We start from the raw sequence: 12,545 nt of genomic DNA on the forward strand, positions 1-12,545 counted from the left end.
TCATCAGATTTGGCCATACGATGCAGGAAATAATCTCCACAACCCATGTCCCCCTTATCCTGGCAGCCACTCAACACCAAATTGACGTTGACCTGGGGCGCGATCGGAGATATTTTGTTCGATACGCGTTCTGTTCAGTTGCTGCAACGTCACAAAGTTGCAGTATGCAAAATTTGTGACAGCGGCAAGGAGAGAGCAGCCAATCAGGAAGCAGTGACCTCCCCGGAAGTTTACCTCTGTCGTTTGTCGTCTGCTTGCAAACAGTATACTACTAAGCCAAATGTTTCTCGTCTTCCAATTGAATGAAATCTTTATCTAAAAAAAATGTATTTTTTCTTCTCAAGCCCAAACACGTTTTCAAATAGTAGTATGTGTGACTACTGCAATTTATAACTATTAGGTTCTTTGCATCGTCCCTAGGTGGTGTCGCGCACAGCGAGAAGGAAAAAGAAAAAAAACGATGGGAAGAGTGGCGCACTTTTCAAGAGGCAGCGACAACATCCCAGTGGCTCGCTGGCATCGATGATGTCGATTTCTCTGTACAACCAACGAATTATTTGTTTCGAGAAACAAAAACGACGACGGAATCCACTTTCTGCTATTTCTTCAAACGCGTTTCGCACCGCCACCCGCTCTCCTCCTTCGTCTAGAAACGCCAGCGCAACAACCTATGTTTCCAACGGAAGCGCCATTTTCTAGAATTAAACTATGGATTCGATTCAAACATGCCAATCCGCAGCCGAAAAGACCGCCTGTTGTATCCAATCCAATCCACCAGACGCGCCATGCAAAGCCATATGATCGCTCCAAACTTCTCAACTCCCGTCGCGTTCGGACGAAATGCTCGGTGGGCGGATGATTGACAGGAGCGTGTCCTCATTTTGACGTCACCAAAAACAGGGCGGCGCCCCGCGGCTGGCGACGTCGGCGCGGAGTAGGCCAATCGCGCGCGCCGGTAACCGAACGAACGCGCCGAACAACAATCTGCGATCGCACCCCTGGCTACAATACCTTTCATCCCGACTGCCTCATTAAAGGGACTAAAGAGGAGCACAAAACCATTTGACGCTAGTACTCATTCATTCAAATATTCATTCATCTGGCAAGAAAAGGTCAATTACTCTAGGAGAAAATTAAGCCCAAAGTTTACTTTCTTGAATTTGGCACCTAAACCTCAGCACCAGTACGTCAGTGTGGCATTGTGGATTTCAGGTTTTCTGTCACATCTGGGCCATTTGCACAACACATTTGGTCCCTTTGTTACACATTATAGTTCTTCACTGAATGATGTGTAGACAATGTTCAGAAGGGCTTTACAAACCATCTTTTTTCTGATAAAACAATGCAGTTGTACTTCCATTTGTGTGTAGGCTATCGCATGGATTAAGAATGAAGCAGGTAGGTATAAGTTACAAGTGGTTTTCAATCTTTTAAGATATCTTCGCCAGATTCAAGATTAATGAACTGCTGCCCGTGAGGTGCACTAGGTGTCAAGTTGCACACACGAACAGGCATGTAAAATATATTCATTTAGTGAAGTTCCTGGGTAAGTATGCTTGGCTAAATATGCAGCTTCAGGAGCATGCACTGAACATAAATTACCCAAGGTTACATTTGGCTATTCATTGCCACTTATGTCATGTGCACCAAATGTTCCAAGACTCAAATATTAGCATAGGCCCTATTTACAAAGGAAATCATGGGAGCTTTTCTTTACCTCAGGTGAGGGAAATTGTCAGCCATGCATTAATCTTATCACAGGAGGAAGCGGCATAACTCCACACATTCTCGGGTTTTGTTGGTTAGTTGGCCTTTTCTTGTGTCTGTATTTGGAAAGATTGGATGCGCTTTGTAGACGATCGCAAGGAAGATGACGGGACAGGCGCAAACTAACAACCGAGGTTTAATCGAGGGAAACAGTTGTTAGTTTGCGTCTGTCCCTTCTTCGTCCTTGTGATCGACTACAAAGTGCATCCAATCTTTCCAAATACAATGAACCAACTTGCCCAACAACCCATTGTTTTTCTTGCGTCGCTTATTCACACCGAACATTTCTCGCGTCTTGCCCGCATCATTTTAATGTGCTTTTTAAACAATTTTTCTGGTATACCAAGCTTGCTCAATGAACTCAATATTGCTGTTAAGTGTACCTCCTGATATGGCCAAAGCATTCTTCAGTAGTCCACCTTGCCTGCCTTTTATCTGTGAGCATATTAAATCATCAGCATGTGTGTGGCTAAAAGCCACAGATATGCTCACACTAAGGTTCAGCATTTCCGCATTGATCCAATAAAATCCAGAAACCCCTTAAGGCTCATTCACACTGGCCACTGACAGCAGTCACGTCATGAAAAGTGACCATTTTGGGCCAGTCACTCGCTGCTCAATTTTTCAGTTGTGCGACTGCAGAGCCGATTAGATGCACAGGAACAGGACGTCTGTATTCGGTGATGCTTATTTTATGTGGCAATGGCATTGCAAGCAGACATGAGCACATATCGCGAGACGTTTCAGTGTGGCAACTGGACAGTGGCACTTGCCTGTGTGAGCATCGGTTGCCTCGAGTCACTTTGAGTGCACATCAAGCTCAGGTACCCTAAAAATCCTAAAAAGTATACTTTTTGCATAATGTGCACCGTCTCTTTACTGGGCACTGCTACGGCGAAGAAATGCAGATCTGCAACAACCTTTGCACGGACATCGACTGCATGCTTGACATTGCAGACAAAGATGCACTGTGAAGTCATTACAACTTCCGAGAGCACTTTGCTGTGTTGGAGAAAAGTGGAGCCATGCCATGAAACATTCCTCACGTATTGCAATACAGCAGTGAGACATTCTGGTGCTGCGCTCATTTTGAAGCTGAACATGAAGCAACGTTTGACAGCAACGTTTGACACGTATGAGCAGTTTTTGGCGTTTTAGCAGTTGGGAGCTGGCAATACACCTTGCTGGCAAGAAAGCTCAGAATGTCAACCATATGCTGTCTAATAAATCATGCCTCCAGATTTCTGGAGACTGGCCTGTCTTCATGCACAGCACTGGTTATTCTGGTTTTTCATGTGCAACATTTAAACAAGGGTGTTCCCGATATTTTGTACCACAAACCAGAATGAGTTCAACACGCATTGACAGATTGCAACATTGATAAATTTGCATGTATATATTTCAATGACAGAAATTGTGAGAAATACTGCTGGCTACAGCTGTAAATATTGAGTAAATGAAAAACAACGAAGTATGAGCAAAACTAAAACAAGAATAATGTTACAAAATGCGTGCAAAATCTTGAATTTCATTGCACTGTAAAAGTGATAAGCTGCATTTTTTACAGAAAAAATGAACTGCAATACAAGCTTTGGTCCAAAATTGGTCCAATTTTGGTCCAAAATAAACTAAAACTGCAGAAACCTAATTATGATATAACTGAATAACTTGTGTTCATTGCCTGGCGGCCAAGTAAAACCATTGGTCAAGCGAACATTTTCTAGTGCTGTTTCTAAAGAAGCAGGTCAGGATGATTAATTTCGATTAAATTTGTAGGCTTAATGCTAGCCACCAAATCACTACCGCTATGTGGTTGCCTCTGAAGGTGTGCATCTATAAAACCAGCTACCTGTTTTGAAGGTCATGATTTGGAACGAACTGGCTCAACTCAAATGGTTCGGTGCAGTGCTTCCGCCGTTAACTGCAGCATATTGCAAACTTGTTGGTTAACAGCATAATGCAAGCTCGTGCAAGATTCACACTACTTATTGGAACGCACTACCTACTTTCACTAAAAAAAGAAATGGCACAAGGATCCTGCAATACAGTAACACTATTGGCAAGGTCATGCTCTTGCATCTTTACAGATCGTTACATTTAATATATGGTACTTTCAAGAGAATGCTAGGTGTGCATCCAAGTAATTGTCTCAATAGTCATGACACATTAATTATATCCTTCAGCTCTTACGGCACTTCCAGGGATACAAGATAGCTCTGATCATGATGACTGCTTGCACAATACCAGAGTAAGTCTATTACAGCCACATAGAGAACACCAAAATGCATTAGCCATGTACAATGAATTCCTGACCCAAAGATTAACCAGCAGGCATAGTGAGGTTAACAAATGAACTGATCTACAAGTAACCAGTCTCACAAAACTATGACCAACCACTGCCAAAACAGACTTATGAAAATTAACTGGTTCAAGAAAGGAGCAAGAAAATGAGGGAATGAAAAGCTTGCACTTAGATAGTCTCATGAAATTCCTCAAAAACTGTTTCCAATTTGCCTACTTCACACAAGGCAAAAATATCAGATCATTTTGCAGGAACCTTTTCTCAAATTGCAAATCTTACAACCAAAAGAAGCTTGTTCTTTTTTCTAAGAGCTCCCATATTAGTTATTAATTTGCATTACTAGTTTAAAGCTGCACTTCGGCTGTTCTTATGCCCACCACAGTGCAAAAACATCAATATTGTTTTGCAGCCTTCACTTTAAGAGGCGTCATACTTTTATTGAGGCTCTCACACTTGCCTGGCCAGTGCAACTTGACTGGCCACGCACTGACTGATTATTCACTGCAAAATGAACAAGCAAACGTTTCAGAATTCCATTCACCAAAATTTAATGGGCAATGACTAATATACCAATGCTAAACAAGTATTTAGTACTCTGCCTGCACATATAAAACATCAGTTGAGAATGCAGTTATGATGCGTCGGCACATTGTCTAAGCACATTATATTTCAAAGCTGCCGATTGCCAAAATTCAGTGTTCTTAAAGTGTCCATTCCCACTATACAGATGTCAATCCCCTTTTGGCATGATGGTTAGTATAGTACCCAGATTCAGCCAATGATACTCATTGTAAGCCAAATGGCTGAAAATTACTTTCCTCCAGGCTTTTCTAGAGCCTGGAGCTCTAAAAAACCACAATGGCTCTGGGATGAACCTACCACCAAAACAAAATATTGGCATGGCTTGGTTGCATTATCATGCTTTGTCTCTAGCTCCACAATGGCAATGGCTATTAAACAGGCCTGTCGTTGGTGGCTGTGGCAGTGCCACATTGCAGTCTTTTAGCAACACACTCAACATACCTAATATTGTTTCCTTATAGACAATGTCTATAGCATTGCCCTCATACAGATTGTTACTTTGAATGTTCAAAATTTGCCCCCAATCCGTTTGTTCAAGGAACACATTTATGTTAAAGGAGACTTAAGGGCCCTTGAATTTCAAAATTCAAGGGTTCTCAAAGAAGTGTAGAAACCGTGTGCAACAAAGTATTGCAGAGAGAATAAGCACGATCACAAACTACAATGACAAGTTTTAATTCAGTCATTACCAATATCAAGAATTTTCTGGGCACAAAAAGTGATGCCAGATTGTTTTATCCATTCATTACATGAAGGGCACAGCAGAGTACATGGGCGCAGACTGTGATGCTGCTTTAGCCACGTTAATTCTGTCATACTTAAATTCGCTGCAAGAGAAATCTGCCAAGGTCTGTTTACATCAGGCTTTGCAAAAAAAAAAGCTCTTTCTCATTCCACTAGCTTGTGGAAAGAGCAAGAGTGTTCATAATCATTTGACTTTATATATGCTGCCACTTAATGTAATGAACAAGATAGATAATCACAGCACACAAGAATCGGGACTGAAGGCTGCTTGAGCCCAATTAACGTCAAACCATGCCCACCTTCGTTCTCTGTATTCAGGGAGTCTGCTTCACCCAATGGGGGCCCTGGAACAAAAAAAAGGTAAGAATACTTCAGAATATGCACATGTGGGGTATCCCAATACAGCCAAGCCTAAATGTTTCGTCAATACAAAGCTGTCAAAGCTACAGAGAAATTATAGTTGGTTCAGGCACACTTTGAGCACCTGTTCATACGTAATGCACCTACTTCACTGGTACCACAATCAAACACATGTAGAGTACTTTATTTTCTGGAATATATTCAGGCACCTCGCTAGAGCTGTTACCTCTCCACAGTTGCCAGCCGACAAGCAGTCGCATTGACCCGACCGCACGGGTTGGACGGAGAAAGCGACTGCTGCCACAGCTACTGAGCAACTGCAGCCACCCCAGTAACGCCTGGCCTGGACGTCAGCCCCACGTGTAAAACCTCCTCCCCGGCATGGCGTCGCAAAATCACGCAACACACCTGCCGCCGTCGTGATCTGATAAGGAGCTGGGCACAACTGCGGGCCGTGGACTGTCCACGCGTTTGACCGCAACGAAGACCGTAGGATGCTAGGCGCTAACCCAATTACGCAACACTTGGAGCGGAAGTGGCAAGTAATAAAGTCAGCCGCAACGCGCAGGCACTGCAAACGAATTATGCGAATGTGCTCTGTCGGAAAGGCATCCTACAGCATGGCACACGCAATTTCGACGCCATGCACACACTCCCATGATTGCACTGAGCGCTACCAGCCACTAACAGGGCAGACAAGCTGCGTTAGGGTTAGAACCGAGAGCGGTTGAGAGCTCTCGCTACACTCGAAAGACCGGCGAAGTGCGCGCCTAGGGAAACGCCTGCTGCAGTGAACGCCCAAGCAGCGTGAGCGTTCTCGGCTGGTCGCTCTCTCCACCCCAATGGGCGAGCCCGAGCGGCGTCCTCGCCGTTGGCGTTACCGGGACAATGGAAAGGCGCTCGCGTCAATCAAGACAAGCACGTCGCACGCTCCGTGCGTGCCACACTCACTCGAACTCAGTTTGTGCCTACGTCAAACGAACCGATCAGCAGCAACTGTTAAAACGCGAACAATTGTTTCAGCATAGCGTGCGCTCCCGAAGTAAAGGGCACATAGAAGCTACAAGGAACGTAAAAACATACAAAAGTATCAGAACTTGCGACGGTAATGAAGGGCCAGAGTAAGCTTATCCTGCACCAAGAACTACGTTTCTTTTTTTGCACTTGCTCATGAGAAAGAAGGGCAATCATCAAGTTTATGTCGCGGCTATCACACGGACCGCCCGGCAACTGACGGGCAGTCGGCTATTACATAGTGCAATTTAAAATCTGATGTCACCGTAGCCGCCCACAAAGACAAAATTTGGACAAAGCACAGGATGGCTTCCGGGAAATGAAACTTAACGGATGTCGAAGCCTACGACAAGGAATATGCTAAGTCAAAGCATGTTAGGGCGGCTAAACGCAAAAACAAGCAATTGCGATTGCCAAAAACGCGGCCCCACGCGACATTAACAGTCAACCGCGTCACGCTGCCAAAGGCGTCATCGGCGCCAACTGCACACCGAAACGAGAATGTGCACGCTCATTTCAGCAAATAGCAACGTCAAATTTTGAGAAACGCTAACAAAAATGTCGAAAACACGCCTACGGCCAAAGAGCGGAGAGCGAGTAGTGTTTATTGACCTCCGGGGTTGTCAACACCGAATTGCAGGCAGTGCGACAGTGCAGCACGCGCAAAAAAGGAAAGTACACTGCGACAAGGCATATACATACGGAGGAACTGCAGCACGGTAAGTGGGGCCAAGACTCGGGACATGAACCAGCAACGAAAAGTCGCTAGAGCGCCATAGCGCCCGCCGCGGGCGGCCCTTTGAAGGGACAGGCCGCTAGGCCTAACTGCGCTTAGCAGTAGGCTTAGCCAGGCAGAGCAGTCAGTCGCCCATAAATACCGCACTTGATCGAGGCGAGGACGCCAATGACGGATTGGAAGCTACGATCCAAATCGTCTACGTACTCACTCTGATCCGGCACGAGGCCATCACCGTCGTCCGGCATTCCTGTAAAACGGCTCGCGTTTAGAGCAGCCGTGGTCGCCGTGCCGCGCCATTGCAAGGGACAATCGCGGCCGCGCCGTACACAACACCATGCTCACCCGCCATGTTCCTGCGAGCTCTCCACGAGGACGCGAGGGTGGGCAAGAGAGCTCGGGAAAGACTGGCGAGGAGAAATTCCGAGCGACGACCCTCATTGGCCTCGGCGCGACCTCGCGCCTTAGCACTCCTCCGCAGCCTCCGCGCGCATCAGCGCACGCTCTCGCTGACAAAGTTCCTTCCGGTTCTTTCATTGGAGGAGGGAAATGTGACGTCGCTAGCCATCACCAATCTGTGCGTTCGCCGGCCATCGGGGCTGGGAGCACGGCGGTATGACGGGGGGCTGCTTTGTACAGTGCTCTCGCCCTCCTCTTCTGCCTCCTCCACGCGCGCGCGCGCGCGCGTGCGGGAAAGACGCGCGCCGCTGGGGCGGAGACCCCCAAAATTTCCAGAAAACTTTCGCCCGGCGAGTAGCAAAAAAGGTGCAGATCTTTCGTCGACGTCCGAGACCGTGGGTAAACATAACCTCACCGCAGCGTGTGCCACATTTTCGCAATGGTAAGACGCCGGCTTACTTATGCTCTCCTCCTCCTCGCTAGTATTTTCAGACTTCCTTTCACGTACTCAACGATGCTCGGAGGCTGGAAACTCGCCTCGTCACAGTGTTATCAATGAAACAGCTCACCACATTATCGGCACGTCTCGAAATGCTACCAAAAAAATAAAAATAAAAAACAATCCTGTCAACGAAAGCGTTATCGGATGGAAGTGAAATGCGCGCACGCATACAAAAGTGTATTCGTGAGTTTCTGCTAACCTATCTGCTCACCAAAGTAATTCATTTCCAGACGTTGAGTATTGGGGTACAGAGTAGCTGGCAACGTAGCGAAAGCGCATCATACTTTCGAATAACTACACGTGAGTGGGTGCCCTGATCACTTTTTTTTTTCGTTCCATTTTAATTTCGCGAAGCTTGAAGGATGGCGTTTTTCAATACAATGCAGTGAAAATATCCGAAAACATTAGATTAAACTAAACAAAAGAAGGTGTATGCATGTATGTATGTGTGTATGTATTTCAAATGTTTGTCAGAGCATTACGCAAGGACGGGGAAGTGACAAGTGGGCTTAATGAACAGATGTACGAAAAAATAAATTCAAAACTTTCTCGGAGGAACCTACGGTGCGAAAGGTAATCTGCTAGGGCATTTTTACAGAAGTATTGTGTCACGCCTTTCTATCGCTATTTTTTTTTTTTTTCCTCTGTGCATGCGCAGAGTTTCCTACAATACTAGAGGGAACTCTGGCACCGCGGTCGTCGACCGACCAAGGAGGTTGTGACCATAGAGTTTCCTACAGAAATTTTGTAGGAAACTCTATAGTTGTGACCCACCATGGGAATGATGGGAAGTACATGGATTTGTCTGCTCTTTGTGCTTGTGGATTCAGACGTTCTTGTAGATTCGTTTATTACGCTTGATGTTAGAACCGAGAGCGGTTAACACCTCTCGCTATACTCAAAAGACCAGAAATTTTAAAGCAATATATGCTCTTCGAAGTGCAGAAGACGCTGCAAACACGCACAATCGCTACTAATTGCAACGATTGAGCTCGTCCAGGTGGCCAAATCGAGACGCGCCAAGCCTCTCAAGGCACTGGCACGCGTGCGATAAATTAATAAGGGCGTTTCATTCGCTTGTCGATACGTGCGTCCGTGACTTAATGGTTTCAGTATCAGGTGCTAGAGTTCCTGTGTTCAAATCTTGCTGTCGTACAAGTTTAATGATGTTTGTTTAATTATTTATTACGCAGTACATTCTTGAAAATCACGCGTTTAGTTTACAAAGTCACAAAGCCGTTTGAAGCCAAAAGGATGAAGTTTAGGCAAATCCATGTACTTGCCATAATTCCCATGCTGGGACAACCGTCCTCGTTGCAGCTCCCGTAGACACTATAGCGCCAGAGTTCGCTCTAGTGATTTTTGTAAGAAACTCTATGGGCGCTGCAATCGTTAAGCCATCATGGAAACGATGGGAAGTACGTGGATTTGTCTGATCTTCGTTCTTGTGGATTCAGACGTTCTTGTGGCTTTGTTTATTAAACTTTATATGCCTTCATTGTCGTAAATTTCAGAGCAATTCATACTTTTCGAACTGCAGAAGATGCTGCGAACACGCACAACTGCTACTAATTGCAACGGTTCAGCTTTGTCGAGGTGGCCACATCGAAACGCACCAACCGTTTCAAGGCACTGGCTTGTCCACGATAAGTTCACAAGGGTATATTATGTCGCGTGTCGATGCATGTGTCCATGGAGTTATACATATACAGCCTCTCTGTGTTCGAACCCTGCCGTCGGACAGTTCGAATAATGTTTATTTAATTATTACGCATTACTTTGTTGAAAATGACGAGTTTACGAAGGTGTGTGAAGCCAGAAGGACGACGTTTAGGCAAATCCATGTGCTTCCCATAATTCCCATGCTGGCTGAACCGCCCCATTACAGGTCCCGCAGACACTAGCGCGAGAGTTCTCTCCGGTAATTGTTGTATGAAACTCTACGGTCAGGCGTTCGCGACCATTCGTCTGACGCCGCCGCAAACATACCAAGCAGGCTATAGCTGCGAACGATCTGTAACGAATTGGATACGACTTCCCACGTTGCTTTTCGATGTACTTGCTCCCGCTCGTGCACTGCAAGAACGGCGGCGTAACGGCGCATGCACGTGGTCGCCGCATTTAATGGCAACCACACGGAGCAAAATATGAGGGGCCAAAAATGCGTCGGTAATATGGTTCATGCCGGTCGCCGCTTGAGAAAGAAGCCACGTGATCGCCTTCGGACTGCACCTCATTGCGCACCCATTCGAACCGTCAGAACAGCGACGCCAGCACCCGAGGTCTGCACATCGGAATACGAGATCATGAGGAACGCCGACGCGCTCCCACTGAAAGCTGCATACCTTGACAAAAACAGGGCCACGCTAAGCGACGTCCCCGATTCAAATGTATACATCCTCTCCCGCGTGACATGGCGGCTCAAAGCACGCAGGCTTTCAGTATTATTTAGGAGCTGCCGAAACACGACTGGTGCCCAAAATGTGTCTGAAAGTAAAGCAGCGCGTCGTCTGGTCGTGGCCATTGGCGGGTCAGACGTCTCACCAGTATGCCGATTCAATTCCTTTTCGTGCATAGTCAGTGGAGTCCCCCAGGGGCGCTACGCCTATCACCAGGACGGTTCGGTCGAAAGCGGTGGATGGGCATATTGTGCAAGAGCGAAAGGCAGATATATCCGCTCGAGACCCAATGGCAGCTCACGTTACGGACGTGAAAAACGCACTTTTTCATTTAACTATACCGCGGTTAGTTGCTAAAAGTAGCGCGTCCACGTAATACGTGGACAAAGTATGGCCATCTCTTCACGTTTGTTATGATAAAGCCCTTTTTTGTCTGTCTCAACGCAGAGATCAACGAAGCTTGTGTGGTTTCATCCGAGATCTTCATGTCATCTTCACGTTTCATCCAAGATCTTCATGTCGCCAACGCGGTCTTCTAAACGCGTGCTCATCACGAGCACATTTCGCCCTCTGTGACGACACAACAGTCTGGATCAATTCACTGACTTTTCTCAACTGACGGAATGAATATGGTTAAATTACATTTCTGCGTGCTTCTGAAGTCTGTTATAAATACTTTAGGGTGTGATTATTCTTATTCGAATCATTCGAAAGAAATTGTGCAGGCACTTTGCAGAAGTAGGCTGGTTTGCTGGGCCAATTGGTGCACATATAAGGGCAATATGGTTCAAGCAGGTGAAAAACGCTCATTTTTCAGTTTTTATTTCTTTTATGTTCTCGCTGCGCATGCGCAGCAGCAATGCGCGGGATTGTTGTCAAGTTACAAAAACTTAGTTGCAAGTCCAGTTTTGTCCCGTCTCCTTCCTTCTACTCGCGCTCGAGTTTTTTCACTGGCTATGGAACCATCGTACATCTTCGCAGAAATCTCCTAGGCTTCCGCGCGCGGATTCTGACAGCTAAGTGTAAACAATGTGTCACTATTTCGTATACTTTGGCGGCGCCTCCAGGACGCAAATTACCCGCCGTGGTGGCTTAGCGCTGCTATAGGCTCGAGATCGAACTCCGGCCGCCGCATATAGATGGGGGTGAAAGGCAAAAACGACCGTGTACCGTGCATTGGGTGCACCTTTAAGAACCCCAGGTGGTCGAAATTAATCCGAAGTCCACCACTACGGCGTGCCTCATAGTCAGATCGTGCTTTCGGCTCGTGGGAAACGCAGAATTTAATTTTATTAACGGGGCACAAAAGCTGGAACCCGTTTGTGGGTTGCGGTCCCACCGAGGCCTCCGCGTGCCGGGGTTGGATTCGATCGGCTGCATCGCGGAGAGCAGCCGCTCTTGCATTCGAACACTCCCCGGCACGCTCCGGCCTTGGCGACCCGAACCCACTGACAGCCCTGGTTCAAACTTTGATCCACCCTGCTGCCGCCCCTTGCATGCCCTGGAGATTCGGCGCTCTATTATAATCTCAGGTGCTCTTTCGAGGCCTCCATTCGTCAGTGTTTTTATTTTTTTATATATGATCTCACTAGGCCGAGTCACACAAGCGACAATCTAGGCGGTATAACTGTCCGGCCCGACTGTCAGCAGATTAGCCACTTTTACGCAGTCGGATTCGGAGAGGACTAAATTCCGGGTTTTCACGTGGCAAAAGCAGTCTGATTATGAGGTATGTCGTAG

General features: G+C 46.5%; 1 protein-coding gene across 9 annotated transcripts in view; it reads right to left on the bottom strand.

Annotated features, from left to right (window-relative positions):
- The window catches only part of LOC135911030 (serine/threonine-protein phosphatase 4 regulatory subunit 1-like), a 192,665-nt gene that overhangs the window by 113,137 nt on the left and 66,983 nt on the right, over window positions 1-12,545 (bottom strand). For 3 of the 9 annotated variants that reach the window (XM_065443131.1, XM_065443125.2, XM_065443130.1), the window contains exon 2: window positions 5,695-5,739. In XM_065443131.1, the coding sequence (XP_065299203.1) occupies window positions 5,695-5,739 (45 nt within the window). Of the gene's footprint in view, window positions 1-5,694; window positions 5,740-5,981; window positions 6,031-6,163; window positions 6,363-7,471; window positions 7,627-7,712; window positions 7,962-12,545 lie in introns of those variants that run through there. The other 6 variants (XM_065443133.2, XM_065443127.2, XM_065443129.2 and 3 more) reach the window with 6 other exon arrangements.

The sequence above is a fragment of the Dermacentor albipictus genome, chromosome 1 (genome assembly GCF_038994185.2).
Source record: "Dermacentor albipictus isolate Rhodes 1998 colony chromosome 1, USDA_Dalb.pri_finalv2, whole genome shotgun sequence".
NCBI classification, from domain to species: Eukaryota; Metazoa; Arthropoda; class Arachnida; order Ixodida; family Ixodidae; genus Dermacentor; species Dermacentor albipictus.